The 23555-nt window shown below is 41.9% G+C and overlaps 2 protein-coding genes across 2 annotated transcripts in view; one reads left to right on the forward strand and one right to left on the reverse strand.

The window, feature by feature from the left end:
- psd2 (pleckstrin and Sec7 domain containing 2) overlaps window positions 1-7765 on the forward strand; it is a 55989-nt gene extending 48224 nt beyond the window's left edge. The window contains exons 10-17 of the mRNA XM_036005606.1: window positions 830-919; window positions 1071-1114; window positions 1237-1427; window positions 1551-1621; window positions 2092-2249; window positions 3038-3182; window positions 3338-3481; window positions 4773-7765. Coding sequence (XP_035861499.1) covers window positions 830-919; window positions 1071-1114; window positions 1237-1427; window positions 1551-1621; window positions 2092-2249; window positions 3038-3182; window positions 3338-3481; window positions 4773-5003 — 1074 coding nt within the window. The 3' untranslated portion in view covers window positions 5004-7765. The remainder of the gene's footprint in view (window positions 1-829; window positions 920-1070; window positions 1115-1236; window positions 1428-1550; window positions 1622-2091; window positions 2250-3037; window positions 3183-3337; window positions 3482-4772) is intronic.
- A 7533-nt stretch (window positions 7766-15298) lies between these two features.
- Window positions 15299-21950, reverse strand: purab (purine-rich element binding protein Ab). The gene is made up of 2 exons (XM_031280045.2): window positions 20786-21950; window positions 15299-15572 (listed from the first exon to the last, which is right to left on the reverse strand). The coding sequence occupies exon 1, from the start codon at window positions 21855-21857 to the stop codon at window positions 21012-21014; it is 846 nt and encodes a 281-aa protein (XP_031135905.1). The 5' UTR covers window positions 21858-21950; the 3' UTR covers window positions 15299-15572; window positions 20786-21011.
- Between the last annotated feature and the right edge of the window lie 1605 nt (window positions 21951-23555).

Consider the following 23555-nt stretch of genomic DNA (forward strand, 5'->3'; position numbering starts at 1 on the left):
ACAAACCAAATCTTGTTTTCTTTTTCTTTTTTCTATAACAGTAGCGAGTCGATTCAGATTTAGTCCCACAGCTGTATCTGTTTAGGTTACAGGCTTTATTCAGACAGAAAAGGGGAAGTAATACAGAAACGCCTCCCTATGTTTTCACCCTGTAATGATGCATCATAATAAGAGGCTAAGGAAATTTATGGTAAGCTGTAGGGCTGGGCGATATGGAGAAAATCAAATATCACGATATTTTTGACCAAATACCTTGATATCGACACCGCAGCGATATTGTAATGTTGACTATTGGTGCTTTCACAAAATATTTACACAATGAGATTTTTGATAAATAATCATCAGTAATGTGGATATAATGAGTAAGTGGGTAAAGGCAAATAATAGAACAGTTACAACAGTCTGGTAAATTCAGACAATGACATCACTTTACTGTAATGCAGCCTTTTAAAAGACAACCCGGCCATATTACGATATCCAAAATCTAAGACAATATCTAGTCTCATATCATGATATCGATATAATATCGATATATTGCCCAGCTCTAGTAAGCTGTTACTAACACAAAAGGTGGAACCTCTCACCGCCACTACTAGTAGAACCAGCAGCATAACACTGCCACCCAGTGGATAGTTGCAAAACTGCATTCAGGTTAGAGCACTTAAAACTAGGTTGAAATTATCAGCTGCTTTGGAATTTGAATATTTGTCAACTTCTGTGGATAACGAGCTGAGCTAAAGATTGACCAGTTTACTTCCACACGTTAAAACGTTAATTGAACTGATTGTTTTGTGTCTGTCTATCTGTCTGTCTGTTCACCTCTCCTCAGAACATTGGGAAGAAGATGTCTTGCCAACAGTTCATCAGTAATCTCGATGGCCTCAACAATGGCAAAGACTTCCCTAAAGACTTATTAAAGGTACAGATCGCCTCATGAGAAAGTACAGCAACCACAAAACCTCTTTTTGTCTTAGCCTCAGAATTGAAGCATGTCTTCACATTCTTTACCCTGTAGTCAGGTTAAAAGAGAATGTTTACAGTTCCTCTCTTTTCTTGCCTTGCCCACACAGGTCTTGTATAACTCTATCAAGAATGAGAAGCTTGAGTGGGCAGTGTGAGTATGCATTTTGTGTTCGTGAAAAGGAAAAGTACTTGGGCTACGCAAGTTTTTTCAGAAGTAAGTACACTTGAATATGTGCTGCTCAGGTTTGTCTGAATGGGTATTTGTGTGCGCAGTGAGGAGGAGGAGCTGAGGAAGAGTCTGTCAGAGCTGGTGGAGGAGCAATGTGAGGGTGGGAGTAAGCGTGTTGCCAGGGTAACGGACGGCCATAACCCTTTCATCGCCATTCCCATTCTCTTAAATGCCGTTACCTACAAACATGGAGTGCTGACCCGCAAGAGCCACGCTGACATGGACGGCAAACGCAGTGAGTGATTGTACACACACACACACACACACACACACTTAACTGAAATGAACAAATTCATAATAACTTATTGTAAAAAATATGCCAAAAGTTTTTTTATTTCTTCGCTTTTCTCTCTTCCAGCCCCGAGGGGTCGCCGTGGTTGGAAAAAGTTCTACGCGGTTCTGAAGGGGATGATCTTGTATCTCCAAAAGGTACCACACCTCATCCTCTGCTCTGTTACCATAGAAACACACATCCAGCACCGCTGTCATTGCGGTGGTGGATGCTGCTAGCTGCTGTGTGTGTGTGTGTGTGTGTGTGTGTGTGTGTGTGTGTGTGTGTGTGTGTGTGTGTGTGTGTGAGAGAGAGCCAGATGGAGCATTAAAAGAGGAAATGAGGCATGACTGCTCTGCTGTGTGTTTGTCTCCCCCTGCTGGAGAGCAGCAGTGTGATATTTTCACAACATTTTAAATTATGTGATGGACATCTAATCTAATCATCTAATTTTTAGGCTTATTGTTTCATTTAATGAGGACTATGTCTCAGGATAAAGAGTTTAGTATACTCTCTATATTCTCTGCTATAATAGACAAAATGACTGAAACATAACAACATTTACAGGCTCCAAAACATAAGACCTACAATCTCTGTATGTCTTTGTTTTTTTCTGTTACTTACCCAGGATGAGTACAAGCCTGACGCCGACATTTCCGAGGTGGACCTGAAGAACGCAGTGCGGATCCACCACGCTTTAGCCACTCGTGCCACCGACTACAGCAAGAGAGCCAACGTACTGAAGCTCAAAACCTCAGACTGGAGAGTCTTCCTGCTGCACGCCCCGTAAGTTGAATTTGAGATGTTTTCATTACGCTTCATAAAACAATTAAGCCTCAAAAGGACAGGAAATAAGACAAATACAATGGAAGTTTCCATTTTTATACATATATGTTTTGAAATGTTTTCACGTTTTCAATGTATGGCATTGTCCAAAGATCCTGAAACTTTTTGATGTATTTTGATGTAGACCGTCAGTGGGCCATCTTGAACATAATGAGCTGGTGTAGAGGATTGATGGATGGACGGATCCATGGATTTTCTGCAGATTTTAAACGAATCAAATACATAAAAATAAAACTCAGAATGTAAACACATTTCCCCCCCAATTAAGAAAACACTCTGCTTGATTCCGTAGACTTTCATTCTGGATCACCACTGAAAACGCAGATTGCATTTGGGTCTGGTGAAGATGAATTGTATGCAGCACCAGAGTTTATAAAGTACTTAATAAAGTAAATTGTAGCTAAAAAGTCTCTTCCCTAATTAGATCTTTATAAGAGTATTTTGTGATACCTAAATCCACTGTCATCTCAATTATCAGACAGTGGAATTGTTTTGTAAATTTAGGCACGCAATGACAAAATACTAGTTGATACTAGTTAGACAATTACATCATTTCAGTTACATTCTGTGAATCGATTGTCTTTTTTCTGTCATGTTCTGCAGCCAGTTGAATGTACCAGGCTTTTTCTTGTAGATGAACCTGTGTTGATGAGTCGAACTACGTGTACAGCAATAGAAACAATTTTCATTCTACTCACCTGCTCTCTCTCCATTCACTCTCTTTCCAGTAGTGAGGAGGAGATGATGTCTTGGATCTTTCGGATAAACCTGGTGGCGGCGCTGTTCTCCGCTCCGGCCTTCCCTGCCGCCATCGGCTCCATGAAGAAATTCTGTCGGCCAATCCTGCCGTCTTCATCCACCAGACTCAAACAGGTACGCACGCACACACACACACACACACACACACACACACACACACACACACACACACACACACACACACACACACTATTCTATTTTTGTCCACTTGCATCTGATTGGCTGTTTTGGGGTTCTTCTGGTTTTTGTCCGGGCTGTGATTGGTGCAGGAGGAACAGCTGCTGAGTCATGAGAGCAAGCTGAAGCAGATGAGCCTGGAGCTGGAGGAGCACCGGAAAAACTCGCCCTCAGCTGACCCCAAAAGCCGCGAGTGGGAGGAGTACCGGCTCAAGGAGCACTACCTCACGTACGAGGTACGGGCTTTGAATAGCTTCGTTAATTTGTCTGTTTTATCAGGTGTCATTTTTATTTTTTTAATGTTTTTTTCTTATGTTTTTTTTCAAGTTAAAGCGCAGCTAAGAAACCAAAAACATGCCAGATGGCCAGTGTAAAGTGATAGCTGTTTTCCTTTCTTAACCATTCTATTATCATAAGTATATCATTTATAGCCTGACAAGCCAGACCCACATCAAGATGTTGGGTCTGGGAACTCACCATTGGCAGGGCTCAATCCAAGGGGCGGGATAAACGGTTGTCTTTCAAATTCCCTCTGCACGCAATAGGATAGCGCTACAACGGCAAAACTCCGAACACATCTTCCTTTTTTAAGAATCATTTCAGTGCCATCTTTGTTCTTTTCTCAAAGAAAATCTTAACTCCAAGTCTTCCAGAAGAACACTGTTCCCAGCAGCAGCAGCCATAAGCCCGCCCACCGACTCTATACACGATGTGAGTGGCCTGACCAGAGTTTGGTTTTTCCAGCTCGCAAGCCAACGGAGAGTTGCTAGACTGACCCTGGCTGCAAATTACATTTGCTGTCGCTAGGGTGTGTCTAGATTTCTAGGCTATATCATTTATGATTTTGTATTTTTTTTATTAGTAGCAAGGAAGATGTTCAGTTAACACACATATGAAATCTCATTATCAAACTTTATTGTTTTCTTCTAACCTAGCCAATCAGCTACGAGATGAACCGCGACAATAAAACATTTGATTCGGCCAAAACAACATTTTTAAAACGGCAAAAAAGGCAAAGGTACAATAATGTTAACATAGCCGCTTGCGAGTTCGCGGGCACGGTAAACATTTCCATGGTAACAGCGAGCTCCACCAATCGGAGACGTCACTGTAATGCTTAGGATTGTGGGTAGTGTAGTCCTTTTCCATGACATTGCGAATAAAACATGTTTTTATTATTATTGTTGATATTATATGGAATTGTGGCTTCTACAGGGGCATAAACCATCGTTTCACAACCTGGTGGCTCGTGGTCAGTCTACCTCGGATTAGTCTCTCATTGCCAGACCTTCCTCTACAGCGCTGCAGAGGAGGGTCTGGCTAGTCCACACATACATTCCGGGATGGTTTATTGGCATTTCTTTAAACCAATCACAATCGACTTGAGACAATATGGCTAATAATCAAAATTCTTATGGAGAAAATGAATGGGACTTTCGCTTCCGGAACCACACTGTTGAGTCATTTTCTATTAGTCTCACTTTCTTTCTCTCACTTTCTTTCTCCTCCGCCCCTCTCGTTGAGCAGAAGACTCGGTATGAGACGTACATCAGCCTCCTGCAGGCCAAAATCCGCGCAGAGACGGATGACCTCGAGAAGATCGAGGCCAGCGTGATGACTGGCCTGATCATGGAGGGTGGCCTGGCCAGCCGCGAGTGCCACCTCCGCAAGACGCAGTCCTCCCCGTCCATCAGTCAGGCTCAGGGCGGGCTGAACGGGAGGGCCGCTGGATGCACTGCCCCAGGACAGAGGAGCTGAGGGGAGGAAGGAGGACCAGTGACCCCAAAGCCCACCAAACAACATCTCCAAGCCAAACTAGCTTAATCCTCCCACTTCTTACTGGGTTTTCTGTTAGTATTTAGTGTTTTGGGCTACTCCGTTCCTCCTGTTGTACTTACAGTAAGAAGGTGGGTAGCAACAGGAGGAATGACTCACTGTCCTTCGTAGAATTTATCAACCCTGGTGATAAGTTTCTGTCCTTGAGCAATAGATGAAGAAGATGAAGAGCCCGTGCTCGATGCCCAACAAGTGACCCTACCAAACCTCAGACCTTTGAACTTTTACTATTGCACATTAAAATGATCATTACTTTGATCACTATTTATAACGACATCATCAGTATTATTTTGAAATGAGACTCAGAGCGATGCACGTGTCTTTAGTTATGAGCAGAGCTTTAAGTCATTCATAATGTCTTAGTTGAAGGCCAGAAAGAGAACAAAGAACGAGAGACGGACTGGTTTGTCTTTGTCCTCTCTGTCCTGTCCTCCAGGAGGCAGGCAGTGATGCAGATGGAGATGGTACTACTGTAGCATTTTGGCCTTTTGTTTCCCACTCGTGTTTACACAACCAGCCACTCACAGGCGTGTGTATGGACCTACGGTATGGGCGGAGTGTGGCGTGTGAAGATGCAACATATCTATCCCAGACTTACAAAAACTCTCCAAAAGAACTTCTCAGAAGGATCATGTCCCTGCCATGTATAGCATATTTATTTATTTATTTAATTCTCCAAACCTTTATTCACCCCAGGAAGGGTTTACATTGAGCATGCTCGCTCTTTTTCAGCCATTTCCATTTGACGTTCATACAGCTACATCCATTTGTAAGTGGCTGCCAAGAGGAACAGCCAAGGTTTGAACTGTTCACTAAGCTGCTCCACCGGAGGAACTGGAGGTTGAGTGCCTTACTCAAGGCCACCTTGACACTAGATGTTGAGGGATTTAGAGAGTGTTAGTCAGTCACTTGTCAGAGAGATCTGGGTCTGGAATTTCGAAGCTGCCGCTACCCCAAATACTGACATGTATTCAGTTATTCTGTATGTTTTTTTCCAACCAGTCAAATCTGAACTGAAGAGGATAACTGTATGTGACTGAATGAAAGCACTGTGCCATGTTCCGTTTTATCCCACAAACTACTCTTCTTATATCACGGCAGAGTGCACTGAGCTAATATGTAACATTATACGGTCGGGTGTGAGGTTTCCGAACATCAAAGTGAAGGGCAGAACAGGAAGGTGTGGGTGGGAGACGTACCATATGAGTGGGTCAGCCGGTGTATGTGTGTGTGTGCATTGGCATGCTCTTTTTAAGCAGTTGAGTTGTTGAAGCTGTAGGCAACAGGAAGAAGTAAATATAGCAGGTTCATGTTTTTTCTATGAAGATTTTTGAGCATGTTTGGTGAGAAACAGTCTGATGGCCTTCTGCTGAATAAGACTGCCATCACAATCAGGGCCTGGAGCTCTCAAAAGCATCTTCAGCACCAAGGCAGACATCATCCTTTTGACAAAATATATACCTTTAACTCCCAAAACAGAACATCTAACCAATCTATGTTCTGATTTATAACATGTTACATGGACCTAATATAGCTTGCTTGGCCTTGTGTTAGGCATTTACTAATACCGGTGTATTCCTTTGATTGCCATCCTTCCTAACAGTTGAGGATGTTTTTGGGAGAGACTGGCTTATTGGAGAGTGTAGCAGCAGGTCTGCTCCAGCTTAACGTGATAAAGTCAAGAAACCTGTCAGCATACTGGAATGGAGAAGGGAACAGCAGCAAAACAACTCCACCAGCAGAGTAGCCATCAAAACATCCTCCACAAGGGGGAGGGGGAGGAAAGACTCATTTTCTAAGAAGAGACTGCTTTGGTTTTCTAAGTAAGACGCTCTCTGCCAGCCAACAACAAGCAGAACAGACATCCAGCACACGTTTGTCCAAACTGGGAACACAACATATGAAGCCTGTTTCTAATGGGAGGAGGGTGAGAGGAAGTGGGGATGTGGTGGTAGGGGTGGCGGTACCGCTGTTTGTGAGCACCTTAATTGATTCCAAGCCACCCACACACACGCACACACCACACACACACACCACACATTTTCTCTTTCTATGTAATTTGCTTATGACACAACTGTAGATCAGTGAGCTAAGTCCTCCCTCACTCAGCCTCAGTGTGGCACAGAAGCATGTTGACATAACCAGAGCTGTGGATATCGACAGTATATGAAATCTTTGGCTCTGGACACAGCGCTTCTGTTGCTTCGTATATCATATTAATAGTGACTGATAGGATCTGAGATTCTTTTGGGACTTGGCTGGACACCTGGAATCACAGCTGGAATCCTGGGACCGGATCCTTGTACAGACCAAAATACTGAAGCGGAGCTGAGTTTTCAGAGAGGACGTACCATTTTATAAAGCTGTATTGTTAGGATGAATAACTGCTTTCTTACAGGGAGACTTCCCCTTATAGTCACTTTGGCTGTTGTGCTAACCATTGTTTCCCAATGTTCTAGGGTAGGCCTGTGCTGTAATATAGGATTGTGACAAAAAAAGATTTGTTGATTGTTATGTTTAATTTAAAAAATGAAAACTTAGGCACTTTGATGTCAGCATTGGATCTGTCTTTTTGTTTGTTTTGTTTGTATATCTGAACTGTTCTTTGACAGGATGCTTATACTATGTAAAGGACATATTTACTGAATATTTAGTCTGTGCTTCATAAAGTAAGCTTTTATACACATGATTGTGATTGTGCTTTCTTAATATTGTTAACTCTAACCTGGGTGACATCTATGATATTATGTAGATATTACTTTGTGTAATAATGCAACAGATTTTCAGCACTATACAACATTTCCAACATGTAAATGCTTTTTTTTTTTTTTATTTATTTAGCCTGCAGTAAAGAGCTATATTTGAAATTTAGTATGTTATTAAATCCAGTATAAAACAGCTAGTTAACTAGACCAGTGGTTCCCAAAGTGGGGTCTTTGAGAGGGTTCCAGGGGGTCCCCAACAAAAAGGAGAATCATTCTTTTCCACTCTAATTCCATCCATACGTAATGTTACGTATAGATAGAATTAGAGTGAAAAGTATGACTATTTGGGTCATGGGTTTCCTACACATTCTGTAATAAAGCAAAACTCCTATCAAATGGGGGACCCTGGGATGAAAACTTATCAAATGGGGGTCCGTGGTCTAATTTGTGTCGGTTTAGGGTTCCTTCACGTGAAAATGTTTGGGAACCACTGAACTAGTCCAAAGCCACGAGTGTACAAGTACCTAATAGCAACAGACAAACTGTCAGTTTGTAAGAGCCTACAGCATCTAACCCATGTAAAAACGAATAATTGTTGTAGAGTTGTAACCCAAAGTCAGAAAACTAGATTCACAAAACAGGCCTCTTATGATTCATCTGATGTGTTATACGGCATACGTTATGTATCGTGCCATAATAAACTACGTTAACTTCACACAAAAAAAAAAGTATATGAAAGTCCGCACTGAGACCTTTTAATACTGCATGGTGTAGCATAACACTAGACACGCTGATAGTGGTATTACATTTGTGTGTATCAGTGCAGCATTCATATCTTTTGCAAAACAAAGCGTGGAGCAGCTTCCAGTAAATGACAGTGTAACACATTGCTGTATCAACTCCCCGTTTTCTTTTAATGCATCAAACGTAAACTTAAAAGGCACCAACCCTCTCGACCACTTCAATTCTCCCCCCCCCCAGGTGTCTTGCAGTATTTTTCCTGCATCAGCAGACATGTTGGAAGGGGCTCTGCTACAGCAGCTGAGAGATGCTGATCACATTTTATGTCATGCTACAGACTGATACTTCCCAACAGTGAGCTGTTTTGACCTCGAAATAACTGATAACCTTAAAGTTATAGCTAATTGACCTGACTGTATATTGTTTTTGGATTGGTGGAAAAAGATAAACAATTTATTTTATTTTAAGCATAAAATCACTATAGTAGCCTAAAAGGTTGAACATTTTATCAAATGGATGTCCTGTTCAATTGTCAGCATATTGGTATATCTCAGGCCATTATAGCACTGCTTTAGAATAAAAGAAAAAGAAACATTTCTTTATCAATGGCTTTCTTGCAAATAACCAAATATCTGATTATCACTGATTTGTTAAAAGCTTTTTGAGTCTATGTCCACCACCCTGATATTATTCACCCTGGACTACCATTTATTGTGATTTATGGTAGAGGAGATTCAATAATGAGCATTTTGGGAATTGGCATTGGTCCACATTTTACACAAAATATGCAGTCATTTGTCTTGAGGCCATGACAAACTGTAGAAATGGGACAGGGAACCTGTAACATACTGTGATACCTCACCATAGTAAGAATAAGATGACATCATTTAGCTATCTGTTGTGTATCTGCAAGAAAAGAGCTTAGAAAAACCAAGATAGCACACTACCGTGCTGACATATTAACAGTCTTTTCTGGATAAAAGTGGGTTGGGTAAAAAAAAAACGTATTTTATTTATTTACAACAGCAGCTTCTCTCAGCTCAGTTCTGCTAAAGAGTGCCTGTTACTTTAAGAAAGTGTTGCATTATGGATGGTTTTCAGCTGTAATGTTGCTAGGCTAGCAAGTTTTTAAATGTCCATCTGCTTTCTGTCTACAGGCGTTTTTTAGCACCAAAAGTGTCTAGTAAGCCCACATAACTTGCAAAATATTTTAGCTGGCTCTTGTTACATTTAAGTCTTTACCGAAACAAGAAGTTGTAACGTTAAGCAGCTAACAAATGTGGTGCCACTGAATGTCAAAAGAAGGTCCAAAAGATGCTAACAGTCTTTCTGTGTTCCTGAAACTGCTGGCAGTGTGTGAATATGTGACTGAACAACAGAATAAAGAAACTCCACAGAAGGGTAAGATTTATACTTTATTATACTATGTTAGAAATAATATATTTAACTTTTGACAAAATTGCATTTGGAAAAAAATTGATAGGTTGAAAAAATGTGACAAAAATGCTTCAAAAACGTGGGAAAAAAAACCAAGAAAAACCTAAAAAAAAATCGACGGACATCAGAAAAAGTGACAAAAAAGTTATACAAAGCTTCAAAAACTTGATAAAAAAACCAAAAACGTAAAAAAAAATAAAATACAAATAAAATCAACAAAGATATCGGAAAAAGTGACAAAAAGCTTCAAAATGTCAAAAAAAAAAGCCACAAAAGTGTTGAAAAATTAGTTTTCATTTTGATCCAGAATGACAAAAAGCTGCATGGTCGACGGGAGGACAACACCAAGGTTAAAAAAAATCCCAAATTCACAGCAGAAATAAACATTAAAGTTTACAGCCTGGTACCAAAACGGTTCTGGTCTCTAATACAGGGCCCTCAAGTTTTGAACAGAGTTCAGAGTGAGATTTTGGCGGCAGGGGTTAGGGTGGGGACGGAGTCTGAGCTGATAAATAAATCAGCTCAGAAATTACATAAATTCGTGCAAATAAAAAAATGTTTATTTAATTTTGTATTTCTTTGTGTGTGTGTGTGTGTGTGTGTGTGTGTGTGTGTGTGTGTGTGTGTGTGTGTGTGTGTGTGCGCGCGCGCGCGTGCGCAATAATTAATACTATGCATTGTCTGGATAAAATATAATGAAATAGCCTAGGCCAAAGGTTTTCACAATGGGGGCCGGGAGGTTGTGTAGTAAAAATAAAAGGAAAGAAAAAACTAAAAATATTCCAAATTATTATGGGTATTGTTAAAGTATTATGGGTAGGCCTATTATAAAATGGGTATCTTTCTAAAAATATAAAACTGTCAGAGTAGCCCTGCAGCCGATTCAACATAGCAACGTAGATATAATAATAATAATAATAATAATAATAATAATAATAATAGGCGCAAAAGCTACCCACTGTTTCCTCTATGTTGATTTCTGCCGCCACAGTATCAGAAATAGGGCAGACGCACAACAGGGTTTCCGCTATGTACATGTAGTATATAAAGTCATAATTACACGACTCTACAGAGCCGTGTGCTCTACTGAACTCATGCGAACTGTCATCCGCTCTCTCTCCCCTCAACTTGAACAGTGACAGGACATCATCACTCGCGAAGTCATGGCAACCAAATAAACAACAGGGCGAGTACACCATAGACTGTATATAAGAACACTTGTCACTCAATCTTATCTCACAAACAGCGACGAAAGCCGCAACTTGAAATCCGCACTCACTCAGCTGGTGCGTGGCAGGGCGTTCTGAACTCTATGGGGAACTCACTTGATTCCTCTGCCTGTTCCACTGTTTAAAAAATAGCGGCGCAACTTGGTGGGCGTTATACTGGTAATTTCTCTGCGTGAGAAATACAAGGTGTGGCGTGTGAGCGTGTGAACGGGTTGAAATGCGTGTGTCTCACGCCCAATGCGTGAGACTTGAGAGGTATGCTAATATCCCCCTTCATGACAACTGTTTAGGGGGGTGGACGTTTAAATAAATCACCCATTAAATAAAATGAAGGCTTAAAGCCTCGCGGGAGGATTTTGGATAGAGGGCAGAGCATTTAAAAAAAAATTGGAGCATCGCCCTTATCTCCCACTCTAACCCCTCCGATTTCGCTATGGTAGCTGCTGCTTAAACCACGAGTTTGAAGCATGCTTGACACCCCCCATGAAAAAGTAATGAATATTATATTCTATTTCTGCCAATAGAACCCCCTAAATCTTACACACTGGTCCTTTATGTGTCACAGTGAGCTGTTGTGACAAAGATTGTAAGCTAGTAAAATAGCATAAGCCAGTTAAAATGTAAGAGGTGAGAAATAGAAATAAATAGACATAAATAGGCAACGTAAAGTAATTCCACACATTGTAATCAAAACAATACACATACGATTGTGTACTACTACAGGCTATGTTTATTAAATGAAGCCCAAAATATGTCGCAGACTAGAAATCGCTAGTATCAGCTAGCGCTAGCTAACGTCAACGTTAGGTAGCCGCTAGCTAACGCTAGCTAGGAGGGTTTGTCGTGACTTTGCCTGGAACGCTGCCAAGCTGTGAGTCGTGACTTGAAGTCGTAACTTACGGGCTAAAAATTGTGTCTGGAACGCAGCACGAGAAAGGCCTCTTTTTTAACAAAACTGGTGGTTAAAAATAATTTTCTTTCTAACTGTAAAATGTTTTTAAGGTGTTTTGTTTTTATTTAGATGTTTTATAAAATGTTATTTTATACTTAAATTGTGTCTTATCCACAAAAAGGTCCTTATCCAAAAGCATGTTTCAAAGGGGGTTTGGGGTTTTAATTAGCATGGTCTCATCTTCTCTTCCTTATAGTAACCTGCTGTGAGATTCCAAAAAAGGCTAAGCTAGTTTGCCAGCTAGCTAGTTTAACAAAAGGATCAGCATGGTTATTTAGTGGCCAGACACATTATGTGGCTGAACAGACACCTACACATTGTTCAACATGGCATCTGCAACATGGCATCATGACTTTGCGTAAACATACACGCCACTTTCCTAAAGCCAAATGGCGTGTTATCTGTACGCATTTTGAGCTATCCACGTGTATGTTTACGCTGTATACAGCGGATGTAAACATACACACCACGTGGCGTGTTATCGGGAAAGGCTTTAGTAACACTAAAAAAAACGACAAAAACACAATGGTAACCAACGTCACGCGCTTAGGAAAACAGTAAACGGTTGGGTTTAGGAAAAGAACGTTGGGGAAGGTTTTATTAAAAAAATAATCAAACAGTTGATAAACGCCACACGCGGGATGCAATCCCGGCTCTCCTGGGTGAAAGTCCTATGTTTTACCCATCCGCCACCCCAACCAACCTCCATCTTTTCATACTACTCGATACAGTGATAATTCACATGTAATGTAAGTCAATGGAGGCCAAACGGCGTTGATAAACACGCTAAAAAACGATTATGCGTCTTGATAACACGCAAACATGGCATACAAATTGGCGTGTCATACATACGCCACTTAGTGAGATCAGTCTACATTGTTTAATGCCTTTTGTCTTCATATTACGTCCTCAGCAACATGCCTCGTGCCTAAAGAGTGTTTGTGATGCTACCACTGTGTTTCGAGTACAGTATGTTTCTGCCCTTTAAGCGTTAAAATAACCCCAGGAAGCTTATAACAGAGCCAATAGATAAAACCAAAATGTGCAAATCTTATTTGCCATTGCAGTTTCCCTTTATAGGCTGTAATTGCATTAGTTTGATATAGCACAGATGACTGCAAAAAAGTCCACAAAATTCAAAAAGGAGGGACGTTAAGATATAGCTTATATATAGTATATGTTACCACTATGCTATTGCCAGTGTAATTACTGAAGAGTCACATTTAAATCAGCCTGATAGGTGTCAGACAAGTTAATGCTTGAAACTTCTGTTTACTTCAGAAATGCATTCCTACTAAACATGTTTGTTCCTTATTGTGCACCGCAGTGTTTAGTTAATAATATCAACACTCAAATTACATCATGGTTAGAATTTGTGCATAAAAAAAACCACCTTTCTTTATCAATCCCTTCCCTTCGAGTAACCTGATATCACTGATTTGTTAAAAGCTTTTTGAGTGTACTGTCCACCGTGATATTATTCACCCTAGATAATTCAATAACGAGCATTTTGGAATTCAGCATTGGTCCACATTTTACACAATTGTTAAATTAGAATTTCACAATCTTAGCCCAATTTGTTCTCACAACTCTTAACTGTTGAGCAAGTCACTGCCACTAAATCAGCTGGTTATAATATTTGGTTCACAATACCTGACAATGTAACACAAGGTGCTATCAGGTGTTATTGCTGTTTGCGCACTGACCTGTTGTTCCCTGCAGGCTGAAAACGCCTCACCTGGCCGATAACAGTTAATACTGTTCTGTCAACAGCATGTCCTCTTTCCTGCCGTGGCAACAATCTGGCACTCTACCTTTGATTTCCACGTGGAAGTCAAAAGCAGATGTCTGGAGCGCTGTTTTAAAATCTGATCTTTGTATCCGTCCTCCGTATGTTGTTACCCTCCAGTTGTGTTTGTGCAGCATTTGTTCATTAGTATACAGACGCTTTCCCAGGACAGATGAGGTTTAAATGGTTGTAGGTTTAGCAGAGATGAATGAAATAAACTCAAACATAGGGCTAGGTTCAAATAATCGATTCTGCAATTAAAATCGATCTTTGTTTGAGTGATCTGATATTGATTAATACAATCCAGAAAATCTATTTAACATCAACATTAACCTGGTGCGTTATAAAAAATAGTTGTGGTTTGCTTCTTGCTAGCACAATTCACAGCATAGGTTCTCTGAGAATCTCTTTTATATTGAAGCAAAACTTATCTGTGGCTCTGGCTATCACCAGACCAAGCTCAATCTTTTCAGATTGAACATTATTCTGGGGAGTCTGCTCTGTATTTTCTACTGCACAAGAGGCGTGATCAACGGGCATAGTTCAAATGACTCTGTACGCAATTGGATAGTCCTTCAACCAATCAGACCAACGATCCGGGTGACGTACTTTGCAGGGCGAGGCAGAGCGAAAGCCGGTCGGTAGTAAAAAAAAAAAAAAAAAAAGAAGCCGGTCGGTAGTAAGGAAAACACATCCTTCTTTTGTAGGAATTGTTCCAGGGCAAGTTTCTGTTCCATTTTCAGAGAAAACTTGCCTTTGAAATCTTTTTAAATAGCAGCGACAGCGGCATCAACGGGTCGCTGCGCTTCGATGGCCGGCTTGTTGAATGTAAACAAGAAGCTGCTTGGTCGCTTCTCTATCGTCATCATGTTAAACCCGCCAATAGCGCGCCAGGTGGATAAGCCAGTTTGTCATTGGTTCCCGCAAATTTGTAACGGAAGCAGGATAGAAAGATGTACAGGTCTCTCTGAGCTGCAGGGAGAAATCAAATCGGCGGCAGATTGGGCTGGGTTTACCCAGTCTAAGCAAAACTGGTATTGTATTTGAAATGTCTCTAAACTCATTGATATTGAATTGGAAATGTAATCGAATCAGGACCTTTGTAATGAGAATCAAATCGATTCGGGAAATCAGCGATACCCAGCCCTACTCAAATTAATGACATCCGGTTCATTCTATATACGATATATTAATCAATACTGTACTGTGCATTCATGTATCCAAACAGTATTAATTAACATAAAGATAGGAATAACTCATTTGAAATTTGGGCAACATATAATGAACATTTAAATATTTTTCTTTTAATTAGGCCCATACCTAATGAAAAGCTGTAGCGTTGAGACATTTGGGCAGAGACAGGGACATGTGGAATGACTTTTTATTGCGCGATTAGTCATTTTTCAGACAACAAGGCTCCCCCAACATTAAAACAAACAGCAATGTACAAAACAGCACACCTTTTTTTGCCATCAACGGAAATTTAATAAGGTAGTGAGAGTACATAACAGAAAGTAATGAAGTTTAAGGACGCGAGTTATGATGATGTTGAGATGTATAGGATGAGCTTGATGTCAAAGCCAAAGTAAGCACCATCGTCATGTAGTCAGGAAAGGCCATATTTCAGTAAGAAATATTCTAGAAGGGGTGAGGAGAGGTTAAACATGATACAAGAGGGTTGTTATCACAGTTTTCAGACATTTTTACCAACTAAAAAAAGAACAATATCGGTGTAGCACTACTTTATCATGCAATTTACTTTAGTAAACCTTCTGACACACAGACAAAATATACTTCAATAAGTAGAACTCAATACATCTCTGTCCAGCAATAGTCACAAAGCCTGTAATTTATACTCTTTGAATGTGAGATCCCTATCAAAAATAATATGCAGATTTTTATTTTTCTTAATATATCTAAAGTGCAAGTATTTATCCATTTTTATTCAATGCTTTCTGTAAGTATAAAATACAAAGGAAAAAAACAGCAATGTTTTTCCTGTTTACATGTTATATTTTTCTGAAAGGAGGATCATCATATATAACAAACCATATATATATATATATATATACACACACACGCCACAGATAAAATATTTTTGAAAGATACAACATATTATCTCATATGGGGATGGTAAAGGGATTTAGACCAAACGGTGACATGGGATATGTTCATTGTGCATTGACCCCACCCCTTTAAAATCCAGGATCCATTTCCCAACATCTTCAAAACATTTGAAAGAACGTCTTTGTAACTATACACAATAGTAGCCTGTACAGTCTACGAACACGATGGACCCTACTACTCGGTGCAAGAGCAAAAAGAAGACGTGCTGAATGAGCTCCTCTGTCACTGGTTTGTGGTGAGTCATATAGTGCTTGGCTTTGACCAGAGTCTGCGATTGGCTGTGTGATCAACCAGGAACTCTGAACGGCCAATGAAAGACTACAACACTGAAACCAGAAACAGAGCAGATTTGGTTGTCTGAAACAATGTGTGGAAGTCAGTTTCAAGTCAGTAATTGTGGAAGTTAGTCATGTACATGTGGCTGTTTGAATGCAGTCAGAAACGTGAATAACCTCCCTGCTTAAGACAGGAGGAATAAGAGCCTACAGCTGGAGCCATCATAGCAATCTGACTTTGAGTACATGCGACAAGTAGCTACTGCTGCACTTTTGAGTAACGATTCATTTCTTCTTCTATTTCCATCCGTTGAAATGTGTGAGGAATGGTCTGGTCACCTGTTGTTTGAGCAACAACAAAAATAAGCTCTATTGACTAAAATTTGACAAAATGAACAGTGCAGTAATAACAGACAAAAGGCAGGATTACATCATGATTCCGGATTGCTACGATGGCTGCCGCTGTATAATAAATCAGAACACCATTCTCGTCAACGCTGAACAGCATCAGTGCGCCATCACCCACGTGCACTAGACGTAGCCAGAGCCACCGAGGAAAGCACACAGCGTGACCACTGACGCTTTTCACAAGAAAAACTCCCAAAAAACCAAATAAGTCTGCCTCCCTTTTTGCATTTGAGTCCCAGAAGTGGATGACGTGGGCACAACATGGCTGCTAGGTCACTCCAGGTTTTGCTGTGCCACTGGGTGAGCTCTCATAAACGGAGAAATCAGATTTGATCACACTGAGTTCAGCAAGATCACAAGTGCCTCCCCCCCCGCCCCCCCTTTCTCCGTAACTCAGACAGAACTGCGACCCAAAATGGACAAGTCACGTTTCACAACAGAATCATTCTGCTCTAAAAGCACAACCGACCCAGTAGCACCTGGCGATGACAAAACGGCTTTTAATGTTTAAAGAAACGTGTGCGTTTCACAGACTGAGGCATTCACAAAGTCAACTCTATCAGCAGGTTTAGGCTCTCCATATATTTGGCCATTAGAGAAAGAGAGTGCTGTATTTCCAGTCTTCATGTAGCATAAGCCTCCTGGAGGCCTAAATTTAATCAAGCTAAAGCTAGAACCCTTTGGGGGAATAAGTGCTGCGTCACAACCGAGAGTCCAGACTCATGTTGAACTCGGGATGAACTCGGGTTGACCTCACATGTGCGTTGCTGGGCACATAGTCAAAGGTGGCTTGTATGCGTGTTAGAAATGGAAATGGCTTTTTTTTATAATTCAGTGGGCAGTATGTGGAAATGTAGTCATCACCGCAAGAGAGGAAATAGACTTCCTGTTCTTCTCCAAAAACGGAGAGAAAAGTCCTAACAGGATCTGTCCGGTCAGTAGGTCAGGGCAGGCTGCTGCTGCTTTTAAGCCCCTACAGTGCAGTGCCAGGCTTCATCAGGCCTTTCACCAACACTCTGAGACAAACCTAGGCCAAAACGTCCTGCGTGGAAACAGATGGCTTTTTCTGGAACATTTTTCTGGGCTCTATTGCAGCAACCATGCCCAATCAAACACAGATAAACTCTTTTTTTTTTTTTTTTAAAAGCAAGGAAGATTCTACATGACTTCTGATACTGTTTCAGCCCAGGTGTGCTTTGGGGAATTCTGCTTCAGTCTAGCCTCAGCTTTCCCACATGTCTGGCAGGCCCAGGCTGTAACTGCATTAGCAGCTTTTATCCAGCTGAGGCCTCTAAAGCTGCAATCCATGCAGTCTGTGTTTCCCCTTCATGTCACCTAGGCAGCACACCACTTGCTCAGTTGTAGGCCAACCTGTTTGAAATAAAGCTGATCGGTGAACTAACCACTTGGAGCACATCGATAGTTAACTAGCATTTTAGTGTAAGCGTAAAAGTCGATTGGGATTTGAAAAGGAGGAATGGCCTGTGTGTGTGACGGAGTGTAATTGAGCATCGGGACTAGTTTAACTGCAAATACAATGAGCCAGGGCCTTTCTTTATGCTTCGAATCATGAGCTGGGAAAGAGGAGCAGACCTGAGATCACAGTCTGCCCACATAAGAGAGAAGGATTGTGATCCTCATTGTAAAAACAACAACAAGTTCCTCTGTCCTTTGGGTCAGCTGCAGCCGGTCACTATTGCCGAGCTCAAGTGAAACCGCAGACAAGCAAAAATCGTAGTTCACCTGTCCTGCGGTCGGCACTCCCAGGCGAGAGAGAGCGGGCGAGAGAGTGACAGTAGGCCTTGTGCAGTTCTAGACACCATTCAAAATACTTTCGAGGCCTCCCAAACACTCAGATAGTGACAAGAGGCCTCAACGGGGAGAGAGTGTATGTGTGTGTGTCAGCCACCCCTAGACCCAAGCCCCAAGATACTATTCAACTTTCAACAGTCTAGGCCACTGCAGAGAGGCTAACAGTTAGAGGTTGTTGACTGTCTGCGTTGTGTGTGTGTGTTGGGGGAGGAACATAGAGGAAAAGGGTTTTTCTCTGGGGTGACTCCGTAGGGGGACGTAAAACACCCGAACTAGTCTACGCGCACTGATAGACGGACAAGGCAGCCTACTTGTTTACAGAACGTGACAGGAAATATCTCACTACTAGTCTGACTTTTTTTCCCCCACTTTGAGCAAGTGCTTGAAAAGAAAGACTTCACATTTCGGAAATATAATGCAGATGCATCAACCTCATGGTCATGCTTTTGAATATCTACTGATCACATAGCCTATACATTTTTTCGTCTTTTAATAGGTCTATACACGTGATACAATGCCGCGATTGGCACGCACACAATATTGCACACTAATATGAAATGTCCTCACTAGTCAGTGGCGTCCTCTCTGCCTGTGAGGGAGAAACCTGACACGTTTTGGACAACATAATGTCGAGAAAAGAACTTTTGAAGGGAGAAAGAAAAAAAAGCATCAGAATAAAAATAATGCAAAGTGACATATTCTGAGTGGCGAGGCCCCAAAGAAGCGATCAAGGGGCTGTAGCACCATAAAGAGATAGATACACCCACGGCCCTCTGCACCGATAGGCCTCTACATCCACTGGACTGCGCTCAGACTGGCTGCATGGCACGGCCGGCTGGCCTGCCTGGCTCTTTAACCGCATCCACCTCAGCTCTGACAAATAGCCTCATCCAGCCACTCCTGATTTCTTTTCTTTTTTAACATGGTGCATATGGTGTGCAAAACCACCCGTAACAACTCCAACAATCTCCATGCTGACACCCAGTGGTACATCCTGGGTCGTTGTCCTGTTCCAGGGAGAACCATCTCTACTCTGTGAGAGGCCACCAGGGCAGGGGTGCTGCTAGGGATTCTGGGCTCCAGAGTGCCCCCCGCTGTTTTTAAAGTGTATGTACGACAGCTTCTCATCTTTTCTGAAAGGGCCAGCTCTGTTTTCTGCCCACTATCATTGTTGGCCCTCCAAGCTCCCAGCAGCCTTTCAGCTTACTTTTGGTGTTGCCACCCATGCTCCATGCACCACAGGGGTGTGAATTAACGCAGCCCTGGCGAGTATATATTTCGGCCTACATAACAACACTCGTAAATGAAAACGCACAGCGGTCGAGGTCACAGACCATCCACGTGAGAACACGTAAACGAGTGGAGTGTATAAGGCACGGGTCGTAATGACGTCAGAGAGGATGCTTTGCATCGCCGCGCTGACGCGTCTTTTTTCCACGCCTTGCGCTCCCACAAGTGGACCTTATTCTTTTGCATCCCTCCCCCCCCCCCCCCAGAGGAAAAAACAACAAGGTCACAAGAAAAAACTTAACCCACAGAAAACGTGGGCATCTTAATAAGGATTTTTTTGTTGTTTTTTTACAACTGATTCACAAAATCATAATTAGTACATCTAAGTTAGCACTTTTTTTCATTTAAGTTTATATGGACATGGTGCAGGAGGGTTGATATTTAATATAGTAGCTCAGAGATAGATTTATCCCATTTGTTTTAGGCGCACAAAATAGGCTATTTATCTTTGAGTCTCAACCTTTCCATAATGGCATGATAGAAATGCTTTCATTAGCCTACTACGTTTTAGGTCAAATTAAAGACTATAGCCTACTTTGCCAAACTTCTTTTCAAAACATGAGCCTACACACATGCTGTCAGGTGTTTACAGGCCTGTAGTGCTGCGTTCTGCAATTCATACACTTTTAGAGCGCTTTCATATTTATTCTGCGTACCTTTAAAATAAACTATACATCTGGTATCAGATTTTGGTTTCGTAAAGTCCATAATATATACTCTTTGTGCTGATGTCAAATATTTGTTCTACATGAAGACTGTCGTTTTATATAATAGACCTCTGGTTTTTACTTTTGATTCAATCTTAGTATAGCTATTACCAGTTTGAAAACATTGAAACATTTTTTTCGAAATAGCTTTGATGTGTGCAAAATCTGTCGTTTGATAGAGATATAAACACTCATGTTCATTTAAATCAAGTAGGAAAAGTTCATATCTTACAGTTCAATCCTTTGATAGCAGCGGCTTACTGTTACATGGGTGGTAAGTGGGGTGACATCCAGTAAAATGAGCGGAGACAGCAGAGGTGCTGCCATGTCTGTGGAGGTTGTGAGTGTGGGGTGATTCCCTTGGAAATTCTCTTTCTATTGTACAGTTCAAAGTCTCATTTTCTCTCAGAGTTCAGTTTAGTCTTTGTTGTTTTATTTCTGCTCTCCTGATATCCGCGTCAGTCATCGTCGCCGTCATCGCCGCCGTGTGGGCCCTCAGGTAGCAGTTCGGAGGCCCGTTTCTCTCTACTCCTCTCCTGGATCTTCCTCATCTCCTCCGCGTATTTACAGAAGGTGTTGCCGAATTTGGACCACACTTTGCACGGAACCGTAATGGAGTTCCGGTACGTGGGCTTCACCTCGCTGACCCGCATGAAGACCCCGTACTTATTGGAGCCCACGTCAAAGAAGAAGCGCTTGTTGTCGACCGTGAGCGAGGTGCCCTCCGGGAGCTCCGCCGGCTCCTCGTCCACGCCGTAGTCGTCGATGAGTTTGGCCAAAGCGTCGCGAAACTCGATGAGACCCTGCGCCGGCAGAGCGATGGTCTGGCCTTGCGCGCTTCCCAATCCGGGCCCCCGATTAACGGTCTGTCGGATCCTTAGGAACCGCCCCCTCTGGTTCTCTTTCAGATCCATGTAATATTTCCGATTCTCCCGCACCAGGAATTCGCTCTTGAGCGCCCGCCGGGGCTCATCCTGCACTATGTCCGGGTTGGACGGGCCCAGCTGGGCGTAATGTTCGATAAAGTCCCCGAGATAATCGCGGAACTCCACAGCAACCGACATGGAGAGAGTGAGGCGGCTCTTGTTTCCCCCAGCCCCGACCTCGGCTATCTTTAGGAAGCGGCCTTTAACATTCTGCTTCACGTCAAGGTAGAAGCGCTTGTTCTGGATGTCGACGCGCTTCGAAGCAAGCTCCTCGGTGTCGTGCTGCAGCCGGGACATGGCACCCATCGCACCCGGGGGCAGCGAGCCGGGGCCTGCGGTGGGCCCTCCGTGGTCACTGCCACTGTCTCTGTCCGCCATGATGCTGCCTCCCTGCTTTACCTTCCACCGTCTCCCTCTGCCTGCTGCAACCTCGACTGCCCGTCAAACCACTCCGCCGCTCTATCGCGAGACGAGAGAGGAGAAGAGGGTGAAAAAAAAAGTAACTGTAGTTTAGTGTTACTGTAGTTCTCCGAGCAGGCTGCGTTCAAGACACTCACGCTGTTTTTACAACGTTTCACAGAATCTTCACTTCAGCCTTCAGTGTAGCCGTATATTGCAACTGAAAGTTAACCCCCACCCATGTGAGCCTAAAACACTGCAGTCCTAACATATAGATAGATAGATAGATAGATAGATAGATAAAGATTACACCTGTCTGCATCCTGTCTAAAAAGTGATAAAAGGGCAGGAGGAGGAAAAAAGTCATACCTGATGATGATTGGTTTGGGTGTTTCAGCACCACGGACAGCGAACCCGGACAGTCCCTGAGGAAGGAGACAGAGAAAGAGAGAGTGGGGTAAAGAGAAATTTCTGAATGAACAGTAGATGATAGCTGTGTGGGAGTCTAAGGGAGGGGGCTGATACACTGTGAATCATTACCCTATGATTGGACTGGCTTGCCTGCCATTGTTTCTCAATGGCCTTGAAAGGGTTCATCAGTAGAAACTGTTATATCTTGGGCAGTCAACATGTCAAAAAAAAAAAAGAAATATAATAGAAATTAGACTTTTAAAATGATACCGTATGGTTTAATTATACAATTTAGTATTCCTGTGATATGAGTTTTTTTATAGCTTAGTTTCTATCCCCATTTCAGTTAAGATGTTGTTTTGTTTTAGCACTTGCTTATCTTATTATATGAGTTTGACTGAGCCCAGCTTTTAAAGGTCATATAAGGTACAACAACAGTCACTACAAAATATCCCAGGTGGAGTTCTGAGCTCTCAGCCTTTATGGGTCCAAAGGGGCAGAGCACACATGAAGTAGAAGAATGATGTGGGTGACTTGATGTTGGTAGGATAACGGCTTAATTGGATTAGAAGGTTCTGGAATATTATTCAAAACAATAGAAAAAAATCTGAAAAAGGAACACAACACCATATGCTTTAATTGTAAACTTAAAATTGTTTTTATATTGTTTGTGGATACGCATTTCCACAAACAATGTCTTTAAGCAAACTCTATATATACTTAAATCACACTGTTGGTCAAATAATAATAAAAGTCAGAAAAAGCGGAATTATTTTAAAACTCAAAAGCATAACATACGTCTATAATTAAATATCCTAACATTAATTTAACCCAAAATATAAGTTTGATCTGACAATGAGCTTGTAAAAGAAGGGCCTTATTATTTTTAGCATAAGTCCAGTCATTTCCATTGTGGTTGGAGTGGATAGACACTGGTGTTTTCAGAACCATGGACAGTGGATGGTGGGCATGAAAACAGGTTGGATTTGAGTTTGCTCGTGAGTATTGCTCGTGATTGTAGAACATTGTGAAAAGAGGACTGCAAAGAGGAAATCTAGGACAAGTGTGCAAAGACATATTCTGCATAACTGTAACAAAAAGGGTCGCTGTGTCACTAAGGCAAGTATATTTTAGCATCCCAGATAGAGAGAATGACAGTAGAGCAGTTTGGACAGCAAGTGTATCATCACGAGAGGCCAATCCAAGTGACCTCATCAACATCCTTCTGATATGACCGACATTTCAGCACACCAAAAACAGCCCCCC

Source organism: Sander lucioperca, chromosome 1, assembly GCF_008315115.2.
Source record: "Sander lucioperca isolate FBNREF2018 chromosome 1, SLUC_FBN_1.2, whole genome shotgun sequence".
Taxonomy (NCBI): domain Eukaryota; kingdom Metazoa; phylum Chordata; class Actinopteri; order Perciformes; family Percidae; genus Sander; species Sander lucioperca.